Source organism: Poecilia reticulata, chromosome 15 (genome assembly GCF_904066995.2).
Source record: "Poecilia reticulata chromosome 15, P_reticulata-male-v2, whole genome shotgun sequence".
NCBI classification, from domain to species: Eukaryota; Metazoa; Chordata; class Actinopteri; order Cyprinodontiformes; family Poeciliidae; genus Poecilia; species Poecilia reticulata.
This window is the reverse complement of record NC_088844.1, coordinates 16,725,252-16,751,721: the sequence shown is the minus strand read 5'-3', so window position 1 is coordinate 16,751,721 and position 26,470 is coordinate 16,725,252. Positions and strand designations below refer to the sequence as shown.

The 26,470-nt window shown below is 37.1% G+C and overlaps 1 protein-coding gene across 1 annotated transcript in view; it reads left to right on the top strand.

The window, feature by feature from the left end:
• The first annotated feature begins 5,598 nt into the window (after positions 1-5,598).
• The window catches only part of LOC103476895 (zinc finger matrin-type protein 4), a 68,152-nt gene continuing 47,280 nt past the window's right edge, over positions 5,599-26,470 (top strand). Inside the window, exons 1-2 of the mRNA XM_008429624.3 lie at positions 5,599-6,368; positions 24,157-24,273. Coding sequence (XP_008427846.1) covers positions 24,163-24,273 — 111 coding nt within the window. The 5' untranslated portion in view covers positions 5,599-6,368; positions 24,157-24,162. The remainder of the gene's footprint in view (positions 6,369-24,156; positions 24,274-26,470) is intronic.

The following is a 26,470-nucleotide window of genomic DNA, read 5'->3' as shown; positions in this document are numbered from 1 at the left end:
TCTCCCTTAAAATAACACCTTGCTTTAAGACCTTCTGACTTAATTTCAGCATTCAGTCGTCTCATGTTTACACCTACTATATTTTTATGAAGGAATGAGAATCTGTTTCAAAAGTAAGAGAAAGATTAATCTTTGTCTTTAAGTTTCTTTATTCGAAGGCAAAAGCGTTCGAAGACCCGTCTCACTGAGCGCAGTCAGGAGAAGAGCCCTGAACAACACACATCACATCGTTATATAGTCACAGCAAGGCAAAGACCCTCCCAAAGTCTGATGTTATCTCTTCTGCCAGATGGCCACAGAGACACCCTGATCCCCTCCTCATGAACTATCTCACACCTCTTGGAGGAGATGATTTTATGGCAGGATGGAGATCTGATAAGGATTTCAGGAGGAACTTCTAACACTTCTTTGTCAGTTCATGGGGTCAGGTCAAACAGAGTACAAACTACATTCCACACATCAGTCCTTTAAGACAATTATCAGATCAAGCATTTTACCCAAGATATCTTCAGATCTCATGGCTGCAGAAACATCTAAACATTATCTGCAAACTTATTTAATGGAAAAACACATCTTACAGAAATACAAAATACAGCAGATATAATCAGTAAATAAATGGTAAAAAGTATCATCAGTTCCATCAAGACTGAAGTAAGACTAAAAACAAAATTTTCTATCACATACTGAACTTGATCAACAGGAAATAAAGTTCACCTGTCCTGGTTGGGTGGTCCCAACACTTGTCATGATCATACATTTTATTTACAAGAGCCATTCAGGTCATTTTACACAACAATAGAAGAAACAAAGAGTAGAAAATGAGCGTAGTTAAAATTAAGAGAGTGAATGCTATCCTAGTAGGTGAGTTTTGAGTGTGTATTTAAAGAAGAGGGTCAATATTGTACATTTCTTTGTAAGGAGTTAGATTTGCTTCTCATCAGCCAAGTAAAATATCCCTAGAGTCACTTTTCTATTAATGGAACAGGGATTTTAATCAATTTTAATGTTGAATAGTTCCAAGAGTCATTTTTCCCCCCAAAACTATCAGTTGCCTGGTTTAAATATGAAGATGGAGATGAATTACATTTTTCAGCATTACTGTGAGGCCAAACTCAAAGCTTCACCAGAGGGAAATTTAAGGCTTATAATTGCCAGCCAGAGCTGATAACTAAATATAACAGGTAATTCTGGTCTCACCTGAAGAGTGGAATGAACAGGAAATGACCTCCGGCTCTGATAAGGCTGCCAAACAAATACAAAGTAATGAGGACAAATGTACTTGTTGGGATGTGGGATGCAGACTAGCAAAGACTGAATACTAAAATGTAATCAAAATGTGCTTTAGCCAAGTATTAGTTTAAGAGTGTAAACACTTACCCACCCAAGTTGTTGCCATGTTTTATTTACTTCTTTATTATTATGACTCTTAAAGGTTTTGGAATGATTTATCATGGCTTCACTTTTTACATCAGTAACATGGAGAATATTGTTAGCTTTGCAACAACTTCTGGCACACATCCAGCTGAAGCAGTTTAAGTAACCTTTTGTTAAGTTCCTGAAAATGTAAGTTTTATCATAAGACTTGTATATAATATTTATTAATTTATGTTCTAAATTGTAATCAACTGATTACAATCATCATACTTTATTGTCATAAAATGATTATGCTCTAAAACAGATGCATAGCATTAGCAGACATGTCATGTCAACATAACTTGAGGTTTTATATTGTTACTACCTTTTCTTTTGTCAAAAAATAATAATGGCAACTGAATTTTAATGAGCGTGTGTAGAAAATGTGAGCGTGAGCCATGATGTGAAGCACCATGGGAAGGGATAGCCATCTCCTGTGAAAAGTGTTGTGCAGATAACTAGCATCATTTTTAGTTAGACAAACTATATTCTTAGATATACTCCAACATACTAGACAAATAAATGTAAATATGCCGACTGCGAAAAAAAACATACATACACAAATATACCAAACAGGCATAAACCCATGTCAACAATGCAGAGAAGCACTATAAATTGGCCAATTTGACCAAACTATCAGCCTTAGGAGGGCAGAGGATGTTCAATGACAGCATTGGGTTCAAAGAACCGGACATTATGCAGAACTGTCTTTCATGTACAACTTCCACCAGGGGTGTTTAACTGTACATTTTATGAAGTGGATGTATTTTGCATGAGTTTAATTGTGACTTTTTGAACCTTTGTACTTTTTCTACCATATCACTGTTAGGTACGTAATGATACCCCCTTCTTTTGATCAGTTCATGAAAAACTGCAGTGCTTTTAAATGCTTTCAGACAAATTTTCTTTTAATCACATAATTAAACTTTACAAATAATTCCAGAAATAAAGATTTTCAGTGACAAGTGGTCATGTTAAAGATGAGCTTGACTGGTATATTCATTAAGTCTACTAAAAAACTAAGGAAAACCTTATTGTATAGACTTGCTTTTAAGACAGTTGATATGTGAGAATGATTCACTAAAAAGCTCTAATAGTCATTTTTGTTACTGTTTTGGCCATTTCTGACCTGACTTTTGCAGGTGTGCAAAGGAACCTTCTTTCAAATGACACTTAGTACTATTTTTCCAACTGTAAGCAAAAGGACATTTTTCTTAATCCACTTTGACTAATAACTTGAAGTATTTTATAATAACCTTTTGTAAGGAAATGCAGTTATGTGACTCATTAAATGGAATCTGTCAGCACAATGTTGCTCAGACTCTGGGAAGATAGTGTAATATGAATTCGTCTGGAAATATTACATTAAATTATTCATGAGATTTGAGCATTTTTATAGATTAATCCACAAATATACTTTAGCATGGGTATAACACTGAAATACGAAAGGATGAATGTGAAGTGAGCAGTGGTGGAGAAAGTACTCAAAAAATGTACTTAAGTAAAAGTACAAATACACAGACAAAAATGTACTCAAGTAAAAGTCAAAGTACCACATTAACATTTTACTTAAGTAAAAGTAAAAAAGTACTGGTTTTTAAAAATACTTAAGTATTAAAAGTCGAAGTACTTGCTGAATGCATTACCTAATCACTAATATGATTAAGTGTACCGATCATATGATCATATGCCACAGATAAAACATGTTTTTATTGCGTTTATTCTGTAACATAGTTTAGACTTAGATATGTGATTCTATGCATCGTAATTTCAGGGATGGAAACATCTCATCTCCTGTCCTAACATAACATGAACTTCACTTTTTTTGCCACACATTTATTTTGAAAGAAATCCAACTGGCAGAGGAGGACATGGAACCAAGGAGCCACATAGCAGAGTTGTAGTCTGGACCACTGAACCCAAGACCAAATCAAAACCAGCACCCCATGCTACATGACAATAAAATTTAGTGCACCTATCAAAACTGCTTCTCAAATTGATCTGAAAGATTCACTTTCCACCTACATATTAAATGCTTAGAGCTTAAATAAATTTAACCAGTATCAATTCAAACTCTTCTTCATTCTGTTTTGCTTTCATCTCTGTGCCACAATACACAGGTCTCCTGCCATCCCTAAAGAAATAATGCCCTGTGCGGTTGCCTATATTGCCAATGTCAGAAATAATAATTGTCTGCACTATTAAACATAGCAATTAACAACGCTCAACTATGAACACTGTCCAAGGCCCAATAAGCAAGAAGTAACCAAGCAGGAGGAGCACCGTGACTGTTCTCATCCTCCCTCCTGCTGCAATGTCTGCCACCATGACAGGTGACGAAAACAAAGAGCAATGAGCATGCTCTGCGTTCTTACGTTCTTGTTTTATTTATTCACCAATTAAATATAAAGATATTTTAATGAAATAAAATAGCTACTGCAGTGTACTCAGAGCTTTACAAGAACAAAGAACGGCTCTCAGTGAGGCTTCAGTACTATAGGACTTAGTCAAGATCCGTCCAGAAGAATCGGATCGTCCATGAATGTCATATTACAATATTGCACTTTGGTCACAGCGTTGTCCCATATCTGCGACATGTCAGTCATCGCAGATGCAACATGTGTCTCAGTCAATACAATTAGCTTTGCTAGCATCACGTCCACAGATCTTACCTTTCTTTAAGCTTTCCTTCCAAGTGACGTTAAAAATTGGACCAAGTCCCCACCGTCTGTGAAAGCGAAGCGCTGCTGATTTTACATGTCGCCATATCTATGATTTATGCAGCGCTTCCGTACTGTTATATTACTGAGGCTCAGAGGAAACCACTGCGCATGTCTTGGAGCTCCGCGTGCGAGTAAAGGTGGAGGAGATGGGTGACAACAGACACTAAGTCACGTTATTGCTCGGATTTTACGGCGCCACCTTAAGACCCTGAACTTCACATTTTAACGGGGGAAAAAAAACACAATGCGACTTGGATGTAACGAGTAACGCGACAGTTTTGTAGAAATGTAGTGAAGTAGAAAGTACAGATACTTACTGTAAAATGTAGTGGAGTAAAAGTAGAAAGTCCCCATTATTAAATCTACTTAAGTAAAGTACAGATACACGAAAATTGTACTTAAGTACAGTAACGAAGTACTTGTACTTCGTTACTTCCCACCACTGGAAATGAGTAGGTTTGGAATTGAGGTACAAATTCGGTCAAGAGGTGGGGCTGATGCAGAGCATCATAAAAAGTTACTTCTGAAATCTGATGGAAAAGGTTAATTGCTTAAACTGCCTGGTAATATTGCTATATCCGTTTTCTTTCTGATGACATGTCTTGCTGGACCAAAGAGATTCTTAAGCAAATACCTGCAATGCAATGTAATGTTTTGATTAAGATTTTTTTATGCCACTGACACTAGTGTTTCAAAGAGCAAAACTCAGTATACATTTGCATAATAGTTTTTAATATATAGACGCACTGCAAACATTGGCTGGATTGTCAGGTACGGTGCTAAGTTGGTTCAGATATTTCTTATCAAACATGGACAACTTTGTGGCATTTGGCAAATCTAATAATGTCAAGAAACCTTTATATAATATTTACAAAGTTAAGCTGTACCCCTAGCTCAGATTGTGTCTTTTATGTCAAGACACCAAACCATAGATATACTGATAAAACAACCTTTTATTTCGATACCAGCACATGACCAGAGTCCCTTTCTGTCATTAGATAAATGTGTGATTATATTCCAACCACTCTGAAGCTCAGAACTGTTTTTTTTTTAAAAACCCAGTGCTCTGAAGCTCACAATGGTCTGAGATCTAAATATTTTTCTCAGAGTTGTTGAAGCATGAACCATCTGGACTCCTAAACTTATCAGAAACCTGGTTACTCACCATTTCAGGTACCAGAATTACCCCTGAATTTGAGAAAATATGAAAAATCCAAAATCTGAAAACCAGACTGTTCATTTGTATCATGTCGTGCCTATTTATTTGTGTTACTTAGAATTATTTAGTAATGCATAGGCTATATTATTCTAAATGTAATTATCTTTCCCTTTTCCTTTGATTTTGTCTCCGTGTGTGCAACTTCAGTCTTGTGTGCGTGAATGGCGCGCAAATGAGCCCCTTACCTTACCCAAACCCTGACAAAGTGTCACCAAGATGTGTTGCTATCGCCTACACCTGCTGCACTTTAGCGTCTGCTTTGCCACAATAGCCAAGGTTTAGGAAATACGGGAAAGTAACAGCGGGAGTCCGTGACAAACACTAGAAACGCAAAATTCTACCTCGGTGTCAGGTTATCGCTGGGAATGTTAGGCGATTTTTTTCCTTTCTGTTCATATGAGCTGTTATTGACGTGGGTGAACCAAGCGGAGACCCGCTCCGTGGACCGGAGCTCACATTCGCTCACTGAACAAATCGAGCATTGAGCGTGGACTCTATGTCGCACACGCCGTGTAAGCCGAGAGCGCTTTGTGTCTTTCATTCATCCCGGTGAAGGCTGCCGCTTCCCCTCACACTTTCAGCTCGTCCTCCACCTCCTCCTCTCCCCTCACGCCGGGAGAGAACTACTCTCCGTCTGATTTCCGCTGTGGCTTTACGGTCCGAGTTAAGTGGATGATATCAACAGAGCTCGGTGCTCCTCTTATCTCCTGCGCGGTACCGCGGACCACATAAGTCGCCGGGGTGGAGGGGGGGGACAAGCGCATCACGACGTAAAGCAGCGGGAAAAGGAGTTTGTTATTTTTATTATTATTATTATTTTTATTATTATTATTTTCTCAGAAGGCACGACGCGGTTTGAAGCGTGATATACGATAGAAATGTTTATCCGGATGAAGCGGAGTCCCCCTGAGTTCTGACGGATTTTAAGGAACAGGTGCGATACAGGAATACAGACAGGACAGCTGGCGGATGGTTGTCGGTTCCGAGGAGAGACGTCTCTGCCTCTGCGCAAGGTGAGTGATGGACCGCGCTGCCCAATACTGGGAAATACTGACCACCAACAACAGATGAATTATTGACTAGCTTTTGTATTTGACTTTTCACGTATTTCTTGTAGAAAAGCCACACACAAACACAAAAAAAAAAGTTTTGTGGCATCACTTTACAGAAAGACCTTGGAAACTTTGAGCTGTTAGTATATTTAATACATTTGAAGCGGGTAATTCTGCATGTTTCATATGTAGGTTTTAGCAACATGCAATGATGATGGCTCATTTTAAGGGTGTTATATCCCTGAATAGATATAAAATGAACACATGGCACTTTAGTGCCAGAACTGTTTGCCTGCAACTATAGCTTTATATTGCCAGCTCGTCCGGGCTGGCAATATTATTATACTAAACGATGCCTATTAAATAGTTCAATTTAAGGTCTTAGATGGGTTGATCTCTCATCAAAGTATTAAATTTGAGTAATTAGGATAAAAGCCCAAAATAAAGTGCAATATAAGAGAATGAATGGATGAGATGGATCACTTTTAGATGATCAGCATAGATGGTGAGGCAGTTAAACTCTAAAAGTCATCCACTTTTAAGTCAATGTAGAAAGAAAGAATAACTTTGCATTTTTGTCAATGAGGATGTTCCGTTACACAGTGAACAGGCATAACATTATAACCATTATGGGGACCCTGGCTGTGCATTGTTACACCTTTCTGTAAAGATCAACTTCTTCAGCAGTTTAAACTATTGTTTCATTTGATGGTTTGGGCCACACGGACCGGCATTGTTCTCTTCTGTCCCCTCCTTAGACCATTTTTGATCAATTCTGACCACTACTTGGGCACAGCCCACTTGAGGTGTTGTTTTTGAGATGCCCTCTAACTCAATAGATATTCCAGTTCAGTCAAATTGGAATATCGACTGATATTCCAATTCAGTCGATACTCCACTGATATCTTGTTCTCTAGGAACAAGATATCAGAGTGTTCCTAGAGAAACATCAGTAGACCTAACTGTTCCTGCTTCTCACACATCAACTTTGAAGGCATAATGTTTGCTATTGCCAAAAACATTCCACCATCTGTGATGACAATATAATCTGTTGTTCACCACACGTATTAGTTATCTTAATGTGATTGCTGATCAGCACACATCATATTTAATGTCACACACTGACAGTGAAGTGTAACATTAGGAAATGATTTTTTTTTTGTCAATAAAGAACGTGATTAATAGACTAAAAAGATGTGGTAGTTAGGTGATATTCCTAACCTTGCTTTTGCATTTGTTCATTCATAAATTTCTAATATTATGTAATGTAAAATGGATTTGTTTTAATACAAATCTAACCCTGACATCTGCCACTCAGGACTAATATCCATTTAGCATCATACTGGATGTCTGCAAAAGTTAATGCAAGATTGTGCGGGAGTTATTCATCAGGTTGTTGCTAGGTAACCAATGAGTGAGTTAGTTGAGGCCACATACCCTGCTTAGCTGGTCGTTGTGCATTCTTGTTAGTTGAAGTTTTCTTTCCTCTGCCTGCATCACCCAAAATACTATGCAGTTTTTTATCAGAGATCAGGGGAATTATTGAAAATATTGTACGTATTTTCTTATATTGATTACGTGTGTATCACGATGTATGTTGTTATTAACTTATTGCCCAGCCCTACTTAGTCCTCAGATGTTAGTGCTTTTAAAAGTACAAGAAAACTGACACCGAACAAAACTGGAGTCCAAAAAAAATAACTGAAGGAGGAGCACTCTTGAAGAGTTGTTGAACCATCTTCACTTCTTTAACAGGATGGCAGTTCATTGAGCACTGGTGTTTCTGTCCGTGGACATGGGTTTGTTTCTTTAAGGTTGACAGTGGATTGCGAGTGAGTGTGTGTCTTTGTTTGTGTTCTTTTTGTAGGAATGTTCCATAGCAACAGGCAGCGTATCGCCTCATTCTTAGATATATATTTTTCATTCATGGTGTGCTGTGACCTTTCTGCTGACACTGTTGTCTTTGCATGGGTGCATCTTCATGTGTGTTCCCTTGTATGTGTGTGTGAAAAAGAAAGCGAGAAAGACAGAGAGATCTAATCTCATATATCAGTGTGTCAGCCATTTGACCTTTGATAGTATACTTTCATTAATAGCTGCATGATAACTAATTTGTAACCATCATGATATCAAGATATCAGAGTGTTCCTAGAGAAACATCAGTAGACCTTATTTAAAGGGCTTTTTGTGCAAAATGTTTCCCTCAAATATCACACTTTCCTTCATATTAATAGTTAATTATAGTTTTTTGGGGGCAAAATCATCTTTTTGAGAAACAATGCAGAAGAAACACATTCATTTTTAACATGTCATGCCATGGTTGTCATGTCAAGTCAATGTTAGACTAACAACTAGTTGGATATTTTATATCCAGGCAAAGTAAAAAGAGGTCTTTAGAAATTAATTATCTTTGCTCCATTGCTGTCTTTTGAAACTGCCATGTTGCCAGATGTGAGGCAGTAAGGGAAAGAAAGTGATATTTCAGATTACTTAAGAGAAAAGTAACATACTTGTCATTATTTCTTTCACCTTGTCTTCATAGTTGTGCATTACTTTGTCATAGACATTTATACCACCCAATGACATCTATTAAAGATGTAGTTAAACAGGGATGGATAGAAACTTTACGCAGACTGTTTGTGTAGGCTGTTTTACAAGGTCATGCCCTGTTTGGATCACACCTGTGTAGATCTGTTTTTGTGCCAATTTTTGGACCGTGTGTTTGCCTGCAAGGCATAGCAAGTTTATTTATGTAAAAGGCACACAGAAGGCAATTCAATGTGCTTTAGAGAATCTCTGCTGAACACATTAAAATGGCAAAAACACATTAAAAAAAACCCCAACAAAAAACATTTTAAAATCATTCATTATTGACTCTTTTATCAAAAGCTTCCATAAACGATGCTTTAAACCTGATTTAAAGGAGCAAACATCCCAGGTTTTCAGAGTTTGTTCCAGAATGGAGGCACATAGAAAGGAAATACCGCTTCATCTCGTTTCGTTCTGCTCCTGGGAACAGAGTAAGCCGGTCTCTGAAGACCTGAGGGGTCGACGTGGTTCATATTTCACTTGTAACTCCGAATTGTAAAGCAGCTGTAAATACCTGTAAAGGCACCATCACAATAATCCATCCTACTAAAATTTAAAGCATGGTCCAATTTTTCTGTTTTGTTAGGACATTCTATATTCTGGTAAGAGGACAGGACTTATGCAGTTGTTAACAATTACATCTATGCCCAAAACAACAGCAAGTTTTCTTGCTTCTTCTGTGATCTTTAATCCCATTGATACTAGTTTTGCACTAATCTCACATGTTGGGGACCAACAACAATGATTTCTTTCTTATCTGGATCAAGCTTTACGGTGTAGTGATGCATTGTATACCATCGACAAAAGATGGTATGCAACTTTGCAGTCAGTATAAGGCCTGCTCAGCGTGCAGATAAAAAAGCTCAAGCATATTTTGACACGGCTTCACTTGTCTTTACTGCAGGATCCTACCTGCAGTGAGATGTCAAAAAAAGAATTCTCCTTCAGGAAGACCTCGTATAGTTGCAGTAAACCCAGTTATCAATAAAAATCCACCAATTTTCCATTGTCAAAACTCTCATCTGTTTTTGACAGCAGCAGAAACATGCATTTATACACGAACTTAAAGAATTATGTAGTTGCTATTTGTAGCTCTCATGATCCATTTAGTAAAAGTGGGAATATTGCTAATATTGTTTTATTCTCTTTTTTTTCTATTGTAAAAATACATTTAATGCATCTAAAAGCAGATGCCATAAATGACACCGATGAAACCATTTTTGTTGTGCACATATCCCCTGAGAAACAAAATATATACCGTAATTGTCTTTGAGCTGCATTGTACTGCATCTATTTATATTGCTCCTTTATAGTCACACTATCAGACTTGAGTATGGAGTTTATTGTTTAGCATTTGATTTGTCAGTCGAGTCTTTTGTAGTGAAGAACAAGCAGCTTATACATCTCCTTTTTGTAAATGTGAAGAGGAGAAAATGTCATATTGGTCTTTAGCTGGTGGCAGCACTTCAGCACCATAAACAAAGAGAGTGAGGACAGCGGCATGAAGGAGGAATGTTATTAAAACTTATTATTTGTGTCACCTCAGTGGCTCTGGTGTTGTAATTATACACTTGATTTATTGCGCACTTCTAATTTGTGTTTTCAGCATTTATTATAAGGTCAAACTGATCCTTTGTTGGTTGTGTTGAGTACCTCCTGAAAAGTCTGTTTGCATTTTTATCAATATTAGTCTAATCTAGTAGAATGATATGCACTGCACTTTGCAACACAGTGTGATATTGATTATAGATGAGTTTTGTTTGGGGTTAGGAGAATGCATTAACAACAATATTGAACTTTAAAAGTCATTGCTTACTGCAAGTCCTCTGTTTTTGTTGTTGCAACATTGAGTCTTGTGTACAGAGACAAAGTGTCTATATTGCTCAATGCTGTTAGTTTGTTCACAACCTCAGATGGCTGAGCCAATATCTGCAAGTGAGAAAACAAATATTCTTCAACCGAGCTAATTTAGAATGAACAGAAGTGAAACGGAAAAATTGTTCTTTGTTCCGAGGCTAAATTTGAATATTTCTTTTAAAAATCAGAAACACTGCGTCATGTAGAGGAAGTAATCAGCGCATTAACTCCTCTAGAAGGACATAATGCGCTGATCAAGGTGGCGGGTTGCCAGTTTGAACCCGCGCTCTGTCTATCACAGTTGTGTCCTTCGGCAAGAGACTTCGCCCGGCTTACCCACCAGTGGTGATCAGAGGGCCCGATGCAGTAGCTCACCGCCATCAGCATGTGAATGTGTGCATGAATTAAAGTGAATGGATCCTGAGGATGCAGTTCCCTTCAAAAGAGCCGCAAGTCCCACTGCTCGTTGACAGTCAACTCTGGGAGGTGGGGTTATTGCAAAGAAATGTAAATGAGTAGCCTTTGTTAACACCTCCAGGTAGCTGATCAGGTTTGGGGACATCTGACATGAAGCCAAGACAAGATTGCTCTGCCACGCAGAAATGTAACGAAAGTAGAGCAAACTTCCAACAAACAAAATGAGGTTATTAAGGTGAAGATAGTGAGGCTCATGGCATTACCTGAGACATTTGGTGAGGCATTCTTGCTTCATGAGCCAACATTATGGTATAGTTGTGTTGGAATCATTGTTGCGTGATGGTGAGTGGTTACTTAGTGACATAAAGTACGCAAACGAGCAAATCTTTGTCCACAAATCTTACTGTGAGACAAACTGCAACCACCAACAGTTGCTGACAAACCCACTGTTTTCAAACTTTGTGGACCGTTTTCTCCCTGATCTTGCTTCCACTGTGCCAACACTGAAATTACCTAATCTTTTTTTTTTCTTCCTTTTTTCTTTGTGTTTGACATTAAAAAGCTTAGAATTCACACTTTCAGAATCTGTAAAGAGCTCAGAATGCCTCAGGGGAGATTTATGCCTGATCTTCTCATGGCCAGTCACTTATACTTCACTCTGAACTTCAGAAAAAGGTATTCTGCAATCTTCCTGAAAAAAAGAGCGTCTGAATGCTAGATGCCTTCTGTGTTCAGAATGCAGACGGTAATCTGTCCTCAATTGTAAATGTAATAAACGTTTGTTATATTCAATTTTTTACTGCATGTAAACAAATAATCTTATTGTTGTGCACCATGATTGATGCACTGCTTATATAAACTAGACAGCTACGTTCTGAACTCTGATAGAATCTTCAGCATAAATTTTTTTTTGCACAAATTATGAAAGGCCTAGTTTGATTTCTGTCTTTCTGACTATCACAGCCTTTAGAAAGAATATGATAGTTATTCAAGTCAAGAAATGTATTTTTATTCATACATTTATTATTTAAGTGGGCAGATTTTCATCTAGGTAATCAGACTGACACTCAGGATTGGATCTATAAAGGTTTACCAGGGAAAACAGAAACACGCAAACATGTTGAAGCTTGTTTAGAAATGTTCTTTGAATCTAATTGTTATATATTTTTCTTTGAGAGCCAGAATTATAAATCGGAAAATCGTAATAAAATGATGAAAAAACAAGTTGAGATTAATTTAATCAACAAAACAATGTAACTGACCTGAAGTACAGCTGTCTAACAATATGGACCTGAAATCAGAGTTGTTTCTAACGTAATTTTATCAAATCCACAGCACCTTATGGACCTACAGCCCTCTATTGCTGCAGGTTAAGAATCCAAACCTGTGCCGTTTGTTCCTCCGGCGTGAATTATCACAATTAATTATGATATCTTTTATATTTTCACATCAGAACTTGCACAGCAGCTGCACTCTGTAGCTCACATACTAGCTGCCTTTTACTCTTCATTACATGACATGAAAACTGTTAAGACTTAGACCAGGAGTCAAACTCAAGTCTGAAGTATTTTTATTTTTGGCACTTAAATGTGACTCGGGGCAGTGTCTCACTTACCTGATCTGACTGCATTACATACATGAAGCAGTATGCATTATTATGCATACTGTTGTAAAGCTGGCATCAAGTATGATTTGAGATTGTTTAAGTCCACATTTAGGGGGGGGGGGTTGTAGATTTTTTTCCATATGAGCTCTTTCTCTATATGCCCTGTGAAGCTGATCTCCAGTGTCAAGAAAGAGCAGTTTTGTTTCCACTAAATAAATGTATAACTCAAAAACTTGTTTTGAGACTTTCCTGATATTTTATTATCAAATTAGTTTTACATTTTGGCGATTCTGGTTCTTGAGTTCAAATGCTCTATTAGTATTTTAATTCTTTAAATAAATAAAGAAAAAAAAATACTGTTAAATACGGCTTGTGAAGTCACAGAAAACAGGATAGAAACATTTGGGGAAAAAATAGCTTGTATAAAAACAATGCAATTAGTTGCTAATGGAACAGACAGACCCCCACAGTTCTTTTGCTATCCAGCATAGCATCCTCCATATGTTACAGTAACATAAACCCCCCTCATTAAAACTTTGGGTTGCCTTTTGTCTCCCACCATTAACTCAGTTTGCCTAGAAGTCTCTTACTGATAGACACACTGGGTTGGAGATGTGCTCAGTTAAACTCATAGAAGCAACTTTTTTTTCTTCTTGGAATAATAGTCTTTAATCTTTTAAGTAAATATTGTGGCCTGAAGCCATTGATCTTTTATAGATAACATTACCAGCTAATGATGCACAAAGAGAGATTTTCACACATAAAACTGCCAGAGTGCTCTCTTGATTTCAATTTTCATGTAAAATAAGGGAAGACATTACATTAAAAAAAAACAATATGTAGTTAAGGGCTGCACATGGTGGTTTATCCTCTTTGCATTTCTGCACATGTCCAGATTTTTGATTCTCAGCAAAGTAAAAAAAAAAAAAGATTTTCAACTCGTCGGCTACTATGCATGAACAAATAAAATCTTAAGATTTTTACGCTGCAAAGCTAAGGGTAATGATGTTCAGCAAGAGAAAATAAATACTTTTCATCAAGTTCAAAACACCATTATCTAACTTGTACAAGTGAATGGTCTGAGTTGTAATGTGCATAATAATGTGGTGAGAAGTGATGCTCTTCCCCCCCCCCCCCAAGAGTAAATAAGTATTGCCTACTTTATTTCTTATGAATTATCTCTGGCCTAATGGAAACATTTTACCAAGTGAAAAAGAGAAGAAGTGGATCAGGAGGGAAAAAGGCATAGAAGCTGATGAGAAGCATAGTGACCATATGTCAATAATTTGGATTGTCAGTATTAAGAAGTTGAATCTGTAAGAGACTGAATATGAGCACACAGATACAGGAGAGAGCTTAGAAAAAAACTGAAATTAAGGTAGATAATGGATGGCCAAATGTGATCACCTACAACAGCAGGACTTGCAGTGGTTTGCTGGAATGTATCCTCCTCATACGTATCAACATGCCAATGACAAACTGGGCTGATGTCACATAAACAATGGCTGCTACTAATCCGTTCAGGAAAGGATGTATGTTTGTGTCAAAACAATATAGAGTTCTCCATTCTACATTTAGGAGTATTTACATTGTCAAAAATCGTACAACTTATGATCAGGCTATGTTCAAAATCTTTAAAGCGTGGAAAGTTTTTGGCCCACTTGAGTTCGAAAATTGAAAAGCAACTTGATTTAAGAGAGCACACAAAGGGTAAACCTTCCCCAGTTCCACAATTGTTCAGGCTCCCTTATACTTTTATGTATATATTACATGCAATATGTTTTAGTTTAGTGAGCAAACTCTCCTGGGGGACGACAGGATAAAACAAAGAAAGGGGTAAAATTTTATCATGCCAATTTTAAAGTACGGTGGAGGATTTGTGGGCTTGTTTATTTACCAAAGGCTATTCAGACCTTGTTTTAAATGCATATCTGATAACCTTTAGATGAAAATTGGTCATTGCCCATTTTTTCTGGATAATGATTCAGAACACATAGCTATAAATCAAATCAAATCAAATAGCTTAACATATACGAAGCAGGATTTCTGTAGCAGTCGCATCAGTGATTTTGTTAAAAAATAAAATTCAAAATGTAAATGTCATGATTGTGTTGAGATGGAGTTGGATCCAGATGGAGATTATTTCATAAAGATGAAACAAATACAAACTTACAAAAACACTGGAAACACAGAGAGTCAGAGCAAAAAAAACCAAACAGAAGCCAAGTGAAAAGACAGCAGGGTATAACAGGAGGATCCAGCAAGGAATAAGTGCAGGGTTAAAAGGGAGAGAGCAGAAGGCAGACCAAGGAGAGAGAAAAAGAATGCCACCATGGGGCCAGGGAGAGTAAACAGGGCAACTAGGAAAATAACTAACTATAATAAAGAATATTTAAACACAAGAAACAAATAAACATAATTAAACTAGCTAGAACAAGTGATCAAAACTCAAACCCAAGATCCTGACAGTTACTTTTATGAGATTTTCTTTTCTCTCCCAAACGAAATAAATGTGGTCAAATTTAAGGCTGAATTTTTTTAAACATTTACCAACTATCACTGCTATAATTTTTAGCTTAATTTATTTAAAAATATTTTCTTTTTGCACATCTTTGCTACATAGGGTTGCCAGATACTGTGGAGGGTGCTGCAGATTCTTAGTAGGATGTCAGATGAAGGGAAGGCAGCATTCAGAAGGAATACATTTCCAAGAGTGAAACAGGGAAAATGTAATCTGGAACTTCAAAGAGACACCTCACAGTGCTCTTCCTGGATACGGTTCCGTATTATTAACCCCACCTCTTGTTATTCCCGCTTGTGACTCATTAGACAGGTCACTGGCTCACAGGATGGTGTCAGTATTTCATTATCGCTATGCATAATTCGAATGTCAAATCAGGAGAGTAATTCGTTTCAAGTCAGATAGATGGAAGTGCGATGGAAAAAAAGTGAAAGAGAAGAACACAAAGTCCAGTTCGTAGGAGTTTTCTTCCTAATGGAGCAGAAACGAAATGGAGGCAAGAAGGGGAGAGCTCAACGCGAGCTTGTGCAACCAGCTGGTGTTCACTTGTCCTTTTCCATTATTATCTCTGCATCTCTTCCTCTAAAAAGTGGGGCAAAAATTTCCACTAGTATTTTTCATCACACAGACACGTTTTGTTTTCTGTCTATTAAAAAGTTGTTCTTGGGGGTCATAAAAGAACTAAGAGAATATTATCAGCTGGAATGGTGCCACTGAAATTCCCAGCTGAGATGAAATGGCTTACTGCTTTATATACGTACAGTAGGACTCTCATTTAGCGCAAGAGCATCTAGTTTCATATAAATTCTAAGCTGGGCTTAGTGCTTGAGTTTATTTAAAACAACAAAAAGCTTCATCGAGTTCAGCATGAGATATTTAATGACCGGTAGGCTCGAGGCTGTGATTTCGTGGAGAGTGTATAGTTCACATCTATGTTTAATACTTGATTCTGTCTTAAAAGAGAATCTGTATTTTATACTGTCTTTAGATGCTTTAGGCTTTTATGTGCTTGGTAAGACACAATCCATTTCCCTGGTTTAATTTGAGCTTTGCCTTTTCCACATATTAACAATACATCTCCTTGCTTTTACTTATACTGTGAAAATATGTTTGTAATTATATCCCTTGCTTCTTGTTTCAATTTTTCTCAGAAACATGTTGTGTTCTGACCATCAGTTTGATGTCCTGTCCATCATCAAGCCACCAGATGCCCACAACTTGTCTTCTTACTTTTAGTGCACTATAGATTACAGCATATTATTGGGAAAACAGGAGAGATACGGGATGAGAAAGGTGTCATATTCTAACTCCACCTAAGGGCGGAAATTAACAAGAAGGTGTCACAATTCAGAAGGGTTGTTTGTGGGATACTCCAGTGCTCTGATTGGTTCACAATTGTTTCTACTTTATATTGAATATATTTGCAATGTCACTAATTTATTCAAACATATTATTTTTCCAGATGATATTAAGGTGTACTTTTGTGGGAAAAATTGAAAGGTTGAATTGAAATGATAAAATCTTAAAACTTGCTTTGAAATCAACAGATTATTAATGTAAAAAAAATGGTGTTTGTAAATTGAAAAGAAGTTAATGGAGATATGACATTAAAATATATGAAATTGAACGAATAATGGAAAATGCATTTTTAAGGATTGTTGTTGATTGTAAATTAACATGGAAACAACACTGAATATATTTTTAAAACATTGTAAAAACAATAGAAATTTTGCTTTTAAACTTTTTTTAAGTTTAGAAATGTAGTAAATTATAACCTTTTACATATAATTTGCTGTTCACTTATACTTCTTTATATATCCTATTGTGTGGAAATGTGGCGTTACACATGTGAGAAAACAATAATCATGATAGTTTCTAAATGCAAAAATACTCTACTTTTACAAAAACATTTATTTTTGTGGAGGTCATCAAGACCGCACGCAGGGATGTGTGAACAACAAGCAGCACCAGCTGCTCCAACCAGGATAGCAATGAAACTAAAAGCAATCCAGAAATAACTGGCTTGCTTTTAGGTTAGAAGGAAGCCTGTTAATGGCAGTTCAGGTGTGGCTCAATCAGGCTGACAAGCCTTCCACTTTTCTTCCTGCAAAAAAAAAAAATCTAAACAAAAAGAAAGACCAAGATAGAACAACTAGTGGACTGGAAGGGTCATCATGTTGGACTTTGCTGTTTGGCTTGTTGGATTGTACAGGTTGTAGACCTTTGGTGCTGAGTAACTTTTGTTCGTCCCCAGCACTAAATTACCAGTTTGGATATGTTTATTTTTTACTGCATTGAGAAAATGTGCAGCATGAGAGTGACTGAAAACTCTTTCTTGGAGTGCCTGAGTCTAGCCTCTGACTGCATTAGAGTTGAAAGCCCTAAGCACACACATCTTTCTATGTTGCAAATTGTTTCAGAAGAGCAGGAGGAAAGCAACAACCCTCCCCGAAGAGAAAAGCTACTTCATTTTTACTTCAACTGCACCACCTTTAGGAGCTGATGGCCTCAGGCAAGCACTTCAGGCTGTCTAAAATACACTTTCAGATTCAGAAACTCTCATCTAAGCCCATTTGCACTATAAACAGAAAACAAAAACAGAGAGCTTGTTGTTTTAAACAATACTGTTAACTACCGCATTCTTACCATACCCAAAATTGTATGTTCTCATAGGTTTGGTTTTGTTATTTTCACTGATAGTCCACCCCTGATCATGGCACAGTTGATGTAACACAGATTTCATTGTAGATAGACATAACTATTACAAAAAATATTTATATAACAGAGTATGATTTTGGAGTGTTTTTGGCTGCATGATAATCACATCGCCCTACAACGTTATTTATAATGAGTTTCAAACTATGTTCTTTCCTTCTTACACATAAATCATTTACAGTGTGTCCAGAAGGCTAGATTTTCAGTAAAAAAACACTAACAATGTAAGTTTAACAAAGGCAACTGGTTTCCCCCTGCTAATTCAGTGTTGCTCGTCAGTATACATCCAAAAAGTTGCTATTTCAATATTATTATTTTTTTCTTCTTCTTTGTAGTGTGAGGCGCTTCGGGGATCCTGTGTACTATATAAAGCGCTGTACAAGTACAGGCCATTTGCAGAGAAGAAATGACTTCTACTGTAGCAATGTTAATATTTTAATGTGCACATTTATTTTGTGAATAATAAAGATAATTCAAGACTACATTTTAGAAAACCTGAGAAGAATTATTCAAGATTTGATTGTCTATGTTACCCCGATGTCATCATCTGTGTTTCTTTTGGGTTGTAGAAATATATTCATCCTGAGAAGTTAAGCAATGTCTTAGAATGAGAGTTTTAATCATTCTTCTTTAAGGTTACAAAACATACATACATTTTTAAAAGTAAACTAATAAAGTCAAATAATTTGGATCAATAATTTCAAAACCGAGCTGGAAAAGGCAACAGCTTTCCTGATGTTGGAATTCCAGTAGGTAAAGCCTGAGCATCCTTACTTGATGCTCGGGTAAGGAGAATCCAGTAACCTCAAATGCAATACATTTGTCTTGCATATAATTACCTCAGTAAAAACAGCTAATTAGCATCCTGAATATTTACATCTTCACATACCCAGTCCCCAGTCCAGTCAGAAAATCTCCCTTACTGATGACATTACGGCAGTAGTAAAAATAAGGGGCTGGTCCATGACCAGATATTTTCAAAGGGTAGTCCAAGATTAGATAGGCTGGTCCAAGGACAGATTTCAGCCCCAAGCTGATTGCCGGATTATGAACTGGTACCAAAACCAGAGTGCTAATCCCAAATTAACTGCCTTACAGTCAGTGATTCTTTCATGAAAGATCTCTGCAGAGGGAAAAAATAACACAGCAGTGTCTGTAAAATCCAAAACTTCTCATTTTACAGGATTTCCAGCATGTTTATTGTGGCACAAAATCCCTCCTTTTCCCAAATGGGGGATTGGTTTACAACCTATTGGTAAATCAAACAGTTGTTCTAACATGAGAAATTAAGATGACCTTTGTAGATTGGAAGACAATGGGCATCTGCAGCATTACCACTTAGCTGTGGGGTGTAAAAGCAGGAAAGTCTGTGTGAAGCCAACATTCAGTTTCTGTATTATTTGAAATGAAAACAAACAAGCTTGAACTTGAACAAACCATGGGTTTCAAATATTGTAGTCCAGGTTTGAATAGCTCACATGAAGCGGTGCTTATTCTTTCTGAACTCTACATGTGTTCTTTACACCACATAATCAGCTGAAATGTCCTAACACAGATTGTTCAGAGGTTGTTAACAACAGGTCAACATCTCAAGAACTCCTTCCTAAGTAATAGTCTTGAGTACAGCATGAAGCTTAAATAATTCACCTCTATATCCAGGGCTCATGATAATTGCTTAGAGCAGTGGTTCTCAATCCTGTTTCTCAGAATCCACTCTCTTCTATCTTTGATGGCTCCAGCACACCAGATTCAAATGAGTGGATTACCTTCTCAACATGCCATCAAGTGCCAGGTTTCAGAACCACTGGCTTAGATTTCACCAGAGAAGGTCACATGCTGACAGCCACTGGAGTTACTCATATGACAATAAACACCACCATCCAATTTTGTAAGATCTGGCTCATTGAGATACTGCAACAGCCCTGATGACAATAAATACAATCATATAGTGTTGCACCAAAAGTCTTTTATGAGCATAGGTGATATTCCTGTGAATTTTCTTTATTTTTCTGCATGAGTCAGGAGTTATTTGTTCCTCAAACTACAAAATAGAAGGTACCATGACTTGTTCTTGGACCAGAGCAAGTTGATACAGACTTGCATTATTATTTTTTCTTTAAAGTATATTTCCTGGTGTAAGGATTTCTGGATTTATTACTTTTTTATTTCCATCTTTAACAGAAACTGCTGAGACCAACTGTAAGACAACCTTTTTATTACTCAGATTTTATATGGACCTTCTCTTTAAATTACGACCGAGCAACAGATTTTGCACACGCCGATGTAAAATGGCTATTTTTGAAAGAGACTGCTTCGGGAACGATTACATTGCTACTAAAAACCTCCAGAGTGAAATGAACTAAACTAAACTGGCCTCCTCCTGTTGATTCAACTTTAATTATTTATTGTTCTAAAATTATTGCTACACGTAGTTTAAATTAGGTTAAAATAAATCCATGTAACACACACACACATGCACTGGGTTTTCCCTCCCCCATTCCTCTGCACCCTCTTTCCTTTTATCTTCTTCATTATGTTCCCCACTCTCTATCTTTCTATCTTTTCGCTTCGTTGGGCCTGGCATTCCATTAATCTCCCCAACAGATTGGCTCTATTAATTAGTCTACATCTCCCATCTTGTGTCCAATAATCAAAGGTAATAGAGATATTATAAAAGATATAGATATGTCTTGCATCACACTCACTTTTAATTAGCCTGAAGATTAAAAGATAGAGTCGCCTCAGTCTGGCTGACGTCCACGGGCATTGCAAGGTCTTTTTATCGCTGCAACATTTAGGCGCGTGGCATAGTCTGAGGCAAATTTAGTGTGTCAGTTCTGAATATAATCTCTTCTTTAATGCCTCATAGGGCACTTCAACGTGGAGGTAATAATGTGACATTTTCTGAGGATGAAACATGTTTCCAGCTCCTCATCTATGTCTTTTCAGATATGAAAAATGTACCTCACAGGCATGTCAGAGCAACATGCGGAGGTGATGGTGTCCTGCGCTAGATCAAATGCATTTCCTTAGTTTATTCTGTTGTATAAACATGGCACTGAAGTTTGGCACTGTGAAGTTTAAACGGATAATGAAAAATAATGAACAGACACTGTGTCTGGTGGTAATTGAAAGGTCTAAGGTGGGCTAAACAGAAAAGAGCAGATGGATAATAACAACTGCAATTTTAAGCAGTGAGTGCGTGCTCATGAACAAGCAAATACATCAGTTCACATAAATTACACACCAGACTTGTGATGCAGAAGACTTAAAGTCACAAATCTGAGCTCATCACAAAAATTGAGATTTGTTATTCAGAAGAATATATCGCAGTGAAAACTGACCTTCTGAAAACTTAGCTTCTGTGTATTTTGAGCTCCTAAACACTTTACCCTTGTAAAGCCTCTGCTGTGGCTTCCCTGTCGAATGAACCCCATGCTGTTTGATAGCTGATGTTTCTGAATCATTCCCTAAAGACTCATTACTCACCCCAGTCCAGTCAGAGCAGTGCCTCAAGGGGACACATAATGAAGAAAATGGAAAATTGAACACAAGACCCCAGAGTGCACCACTAAACCCTTCCTTATAACATTACCCAGGATAAAAACTAAAGAAAAACACATCTGCCCACTTATTAAGGCCCCACAGTAATGTTTCCCAGCGGCTAGCTCAGGTCTTCATCGTTTTATTTGTTAAGTGTTTCCCTCATATTTGAGCCTTTAGGACATTTTAGAAACTTTTCTCTAAAGAAATTTGCTGATCTTAGTTCAGTTTACGTGAGAGAATGTAGCTCACAAGAGTTAAATGATAACTGATGATCTTTTGTTTAGTTGACGTTTTTAATAAATCCAGGAAATGCTCAAACTACGGCTAACATACTGTCGGCATAATTGCCCAAGTAATTTTTTGGCCAAATTGAGATATCTGCCTAATTTTACTCTCCTATCACTCATGCATCATCCTGCCTTACTACCATTGTCCTTGGATAATCAGAACTCTTGTTAGAGTCCAAAATCACTGTGTGCCTATTTCATCTTTTTGACTTAGGCATTTTTGCCGGTACATTCAGGGATGGCACACCACATGAGAAACAGGGCTCTGCTGGCCACAAACAAAGCCTTAGCTCTTCTCTTTGAGTCATTTGGTAAGCTAGTTCACATTTCTTATACTTTGTAGCCAGTAAATGTAGTTTCAGTCAACCAAAGGGGTTAGGAACTGTGTGTTTAAACTTAATCACATTTCTGCAACAAGGTATGACGAAATAGTAAGAGTTCGCCAACGCTAACAAAATTTTAACAAGAATATTTTGTCTATTTTGTAGTCCAATCAGTCTCTTTACACTTGAAATAATAACAATATCAACAAAGTGTTTTACAACTTGGAGTAGCTGATTAACATTAAAGAGGTTCCATGGAACTGAAGCAGGACCTGAAATAAGGGACAGGGGGAGGAAGTTCAAACCATCTCTTAGGGTTATTTGTACCATTGATCGTAACGGGCAAACATTTTCAAATAAGCCAGATGCTCTGGAACCTCTGGAAATGACTGTGCAAATATTTCTTCATCAAATAAAGAACATTATGGACAACCATAAGCACCCTCCTTATCAGGGTGCTATAAAACAACAGATTGTCTTCAGTCTGAAGCTTCTGCAGAGCTGCAGTAATACAGATTGCTGCAGGAGAGCATCCCTTTTCACAACGATTACTAAGGTTTGATTTTTATACAGGAATGCAAAATGTGTGCTCAGTTTCTGATGTTTGTTTGCAGTACATCATCAGTAAACAGCCCTGATGCAAACACTACACTTCCATTAGTCTGGCATTCAGTGTCATGAATATATAAATGAAACCAAAATCAATGTGTTTACTAAAACAAAAGGTTACATTTTCACCCTTTTTAAAAAAAATAAAACAAAGAAATTTTAGTAATATGCCAGAAATGCTCTTATATCAGTATTTGCAAGACTAGAGGACCGGAGAAAACCAATATGTATAAGAACAAATTTCAAACCCGAGACATATCAATGAGGCAACAGAGCAAACCATTGCAGCATAAAGTTTTTGTGTGGATATGTATAAACAAACAAGTTATGTCTGAAGTTATATTTATTTAATTTTATGCAGTCTTATCCTCAGATGGAAATGAGTTAGTCAAAACATTCAAGTTTATTTCATCGAGTTACATTGCTAGAATCCTTTGGAAGGTAATTAAGGTAATTAAGGTAATTAAGTACCGACAACTTAAACATTACACAAATACAACACAAATCATGCCAATGTAAATTACATTGCTGTGCTACTATAAAATTAGTTCAGTATGTGACTGAGATTTAGACGAGACTATAAAAATAAGCTTGCTCTCCTTTATAAATTATTATTGCTCAGAGCAAAACTAATCTATTTTTACAGAAAAAGTCTTTTGAAACTCATCGTTTCATTTACAAGAGAGACATGTTACATATAGGTCTCTCTTATAAATGGGACCTGTTGCATACATTGCAAAAAATACCATAAAAACAACAATTCAAACTACTTAACACTTTAAATATCAATACTATATTAAAAAAATATATGTTTAAATGATGAATTGCTTTTTTTTTACTTGAATTTATACTTTAAATTTGTTTTATGCTGAAATGATTTCAGTTTATATGAGTGCCCAGAATTTTTTTTTCTTTTTCAGTTTTTTCCTGTCCTGAATTTGACAGAAGTTTGACACAAAGTCAACAAAATAAAAATAAAATGTATTGCTCAACAAAATGCTACAACCAAAGCCTGAGCCTCTGGCTATTTGTTTTTAAAGCTGCAGCCAAAATAACCCACTAGAAGATAATCTGATGGAGAGGATCAACACATTTGGAGCTAAACTTTTGTGATTAATTAGTCACTTTGAGGAAAAACTGTTTTTAAGTTGAGAAATATTCATGCTTAAACAGCTTCCACACACACTGCAATGTTGCCTCATACTTGATTCAGTCGTGCATTTTAATATTGTATATTCATTTCCGTTGCGGTTGGCCATATGTGTGTGTGTTTATGCAGGTTCAGATGAAGATGAAGTCTGCGGGCGTCGTGGATGGAGGTTTATTCACAGAGAGCTATTGCAACATCTGCAACGCTCAGCTCATCTCCGAGTCCCAGCGCACCGCTCACTATGAGGTGAGCTTGTCTCTTCAGTTTCAGAGTTATTTTTCAGAGAAATTAAAAGTAGGATGGTCTAAAGCAAAAACAGCGTCTATGATTACTACTACTGCTTTTACTTCTGATTCCTGCAATGCATCTGCTTTATTTGTACCAATTTGTGCTTGTGCCATTCAACACTGTGCTCATCCATTATACATCGGATTACATGAGCATCGCAGTTACTTGCACCCAAACATGCTCACTTGGTTTTGATGTGGTCTACTTTTCAGCAGACCTTCTATTAGTGTTATAATGAAAGGCCATTAAATAATCAGTCTTTAAATTAGGTAACGTGAATCTATATGCAAAGTGCATCTGTTTGTTTATCGGCGTGTTCTTGATTCTGTGCGAAGCACTGAGGTCAATCTTGATTATATATGGCGGGATTAGAATTAACAAGCGGACTAATGAGAATGAGGGGCTTTTTTGAGAGACTTCAGCAAGGACAATGACCGTGTGTGTGTGTGTGTGTGTGTGTGTGTGTGTGTGTGTGTGCCTGTGCGTGTGTGTCTACTCACAGGTGTGTTTGCTTTATTTTCATTTGATGACAATCTATTTCTGACCTTGATTTTTCAAGTCTGACAAAAAAAAGCAGCCTTTAGATATAGCGGACAAGATGAGTCACACCATGTTGTCAGAGTCAGCCTTCACAAAAGATTTCTGCAGAGGTCAGTGGATCAAAAAGACAAGGCAAGAAATCGCTTGAAGGCAGGTGATTTTGGCACATTGCAGTATTGTGAAAGAATTATTCACCACCGTCACATTTTTTTCTGTCTTCTGTAAATAAATAAAATCTAACAATTGCTTGCATTTTAATTGGTTGGAGTGCTGCAGGAGGGACTTGTGCACAACACACACATTGTGCACATGTGAATTAAAATTTTGTTTTTGTATCCGTTTTCTGTCTTATGTGCCAAATATGCAAAGCAAACTTTATTATTTGAAAAAGAAAAAGCAGAAACTAACAAAATTCCCTGTTTGTAACTTTAAAACCTTGACTTATGAAGACTTTATTCAACTCATTTCAGTCAACAAATCTTAAATTTCAAAGATCAAATAAAAAGTCTGTTTCCTTTGATGTACAAAATAACCAATTTTCTTTCACACAAACAAAAATTAGGCGTACGTAAACAGGGGTCTTGTGACAGGAAGAACTTTTCGAAATGAAAGAGAAAAACGTTGAAACTTGCAAAGTGTCAAAATGGCACTAGTATGTCTTCACATATGTGTTTTTGATCACCTGAAACACATAGGAAGACATGTTTCTGATGATCAAATCTTGACTGTGATCTTAATCTGCGCTGTATGCTGCATGTATACAAAACTCATCATAGCACAATGCCTTTCTTTCCTTTTAGCAGTCCTCTCCTCTGTCTCCATCGACTTGATTTGACACAACAGGAAAAGGAGAGAAAAGAAACATGCATAGTCCATTAGTGTAGTGTGAGCACTGAGGGTCATTGCAGGGTAGCCTACCAACTCAAAGGTCCAGCTTTTACGGTCCAGATCCCCGAGCCATCAAACACACGGGCATTTATATATCTATAAACACACCGCATACTCTCAGACACTCGAAAACGCGCATATACCCACTGACAAAATGCATTAACAGCCATGTGACAAGTGAGGCTGAGGAGGAATCCTTCTGCTGGGGGGGGAAAGGATCCAATATAAGCTGATGGGCCATAAGTGCAAGTTTTGTCACAGTTTCCCAATTGCCTTCTTTGTGTGCTTTTCAGCCATGATAATTGTCTTGCTTCACTAGAACATTAGCCTCTGTAGAATATGTCCCATCAGCTTCCAACTCCTATACATGTTTGAGTTAGATGCTTGAAATCTTTATTTGTATCTCAGCATTTTGTCCTGTTTCTCTTTGCAGCTCTGAAGCAGCAGCAGTCCATAGAGATTAGAGACAATCCTAGGTTTTATATGGAGATTGGAAATGAAGGCCTGACTTTGCCAGAGATGTCTGATCACGTTCACATTTACACATCTCTGCCCTGCAGTTTGTCCGGTTATTTCCATTGCTCGTTATTAAAGTGACAGCTAGCAGCTACAAGGACAGCTCACTGTCTTTTCATATAAACATTTCTGCACTCATTATTGCTTATAGTCTTTATATTTTAAACCCGTATGACACAGAAAGCGATTGCATTAGGAGAAAACGCTCTAA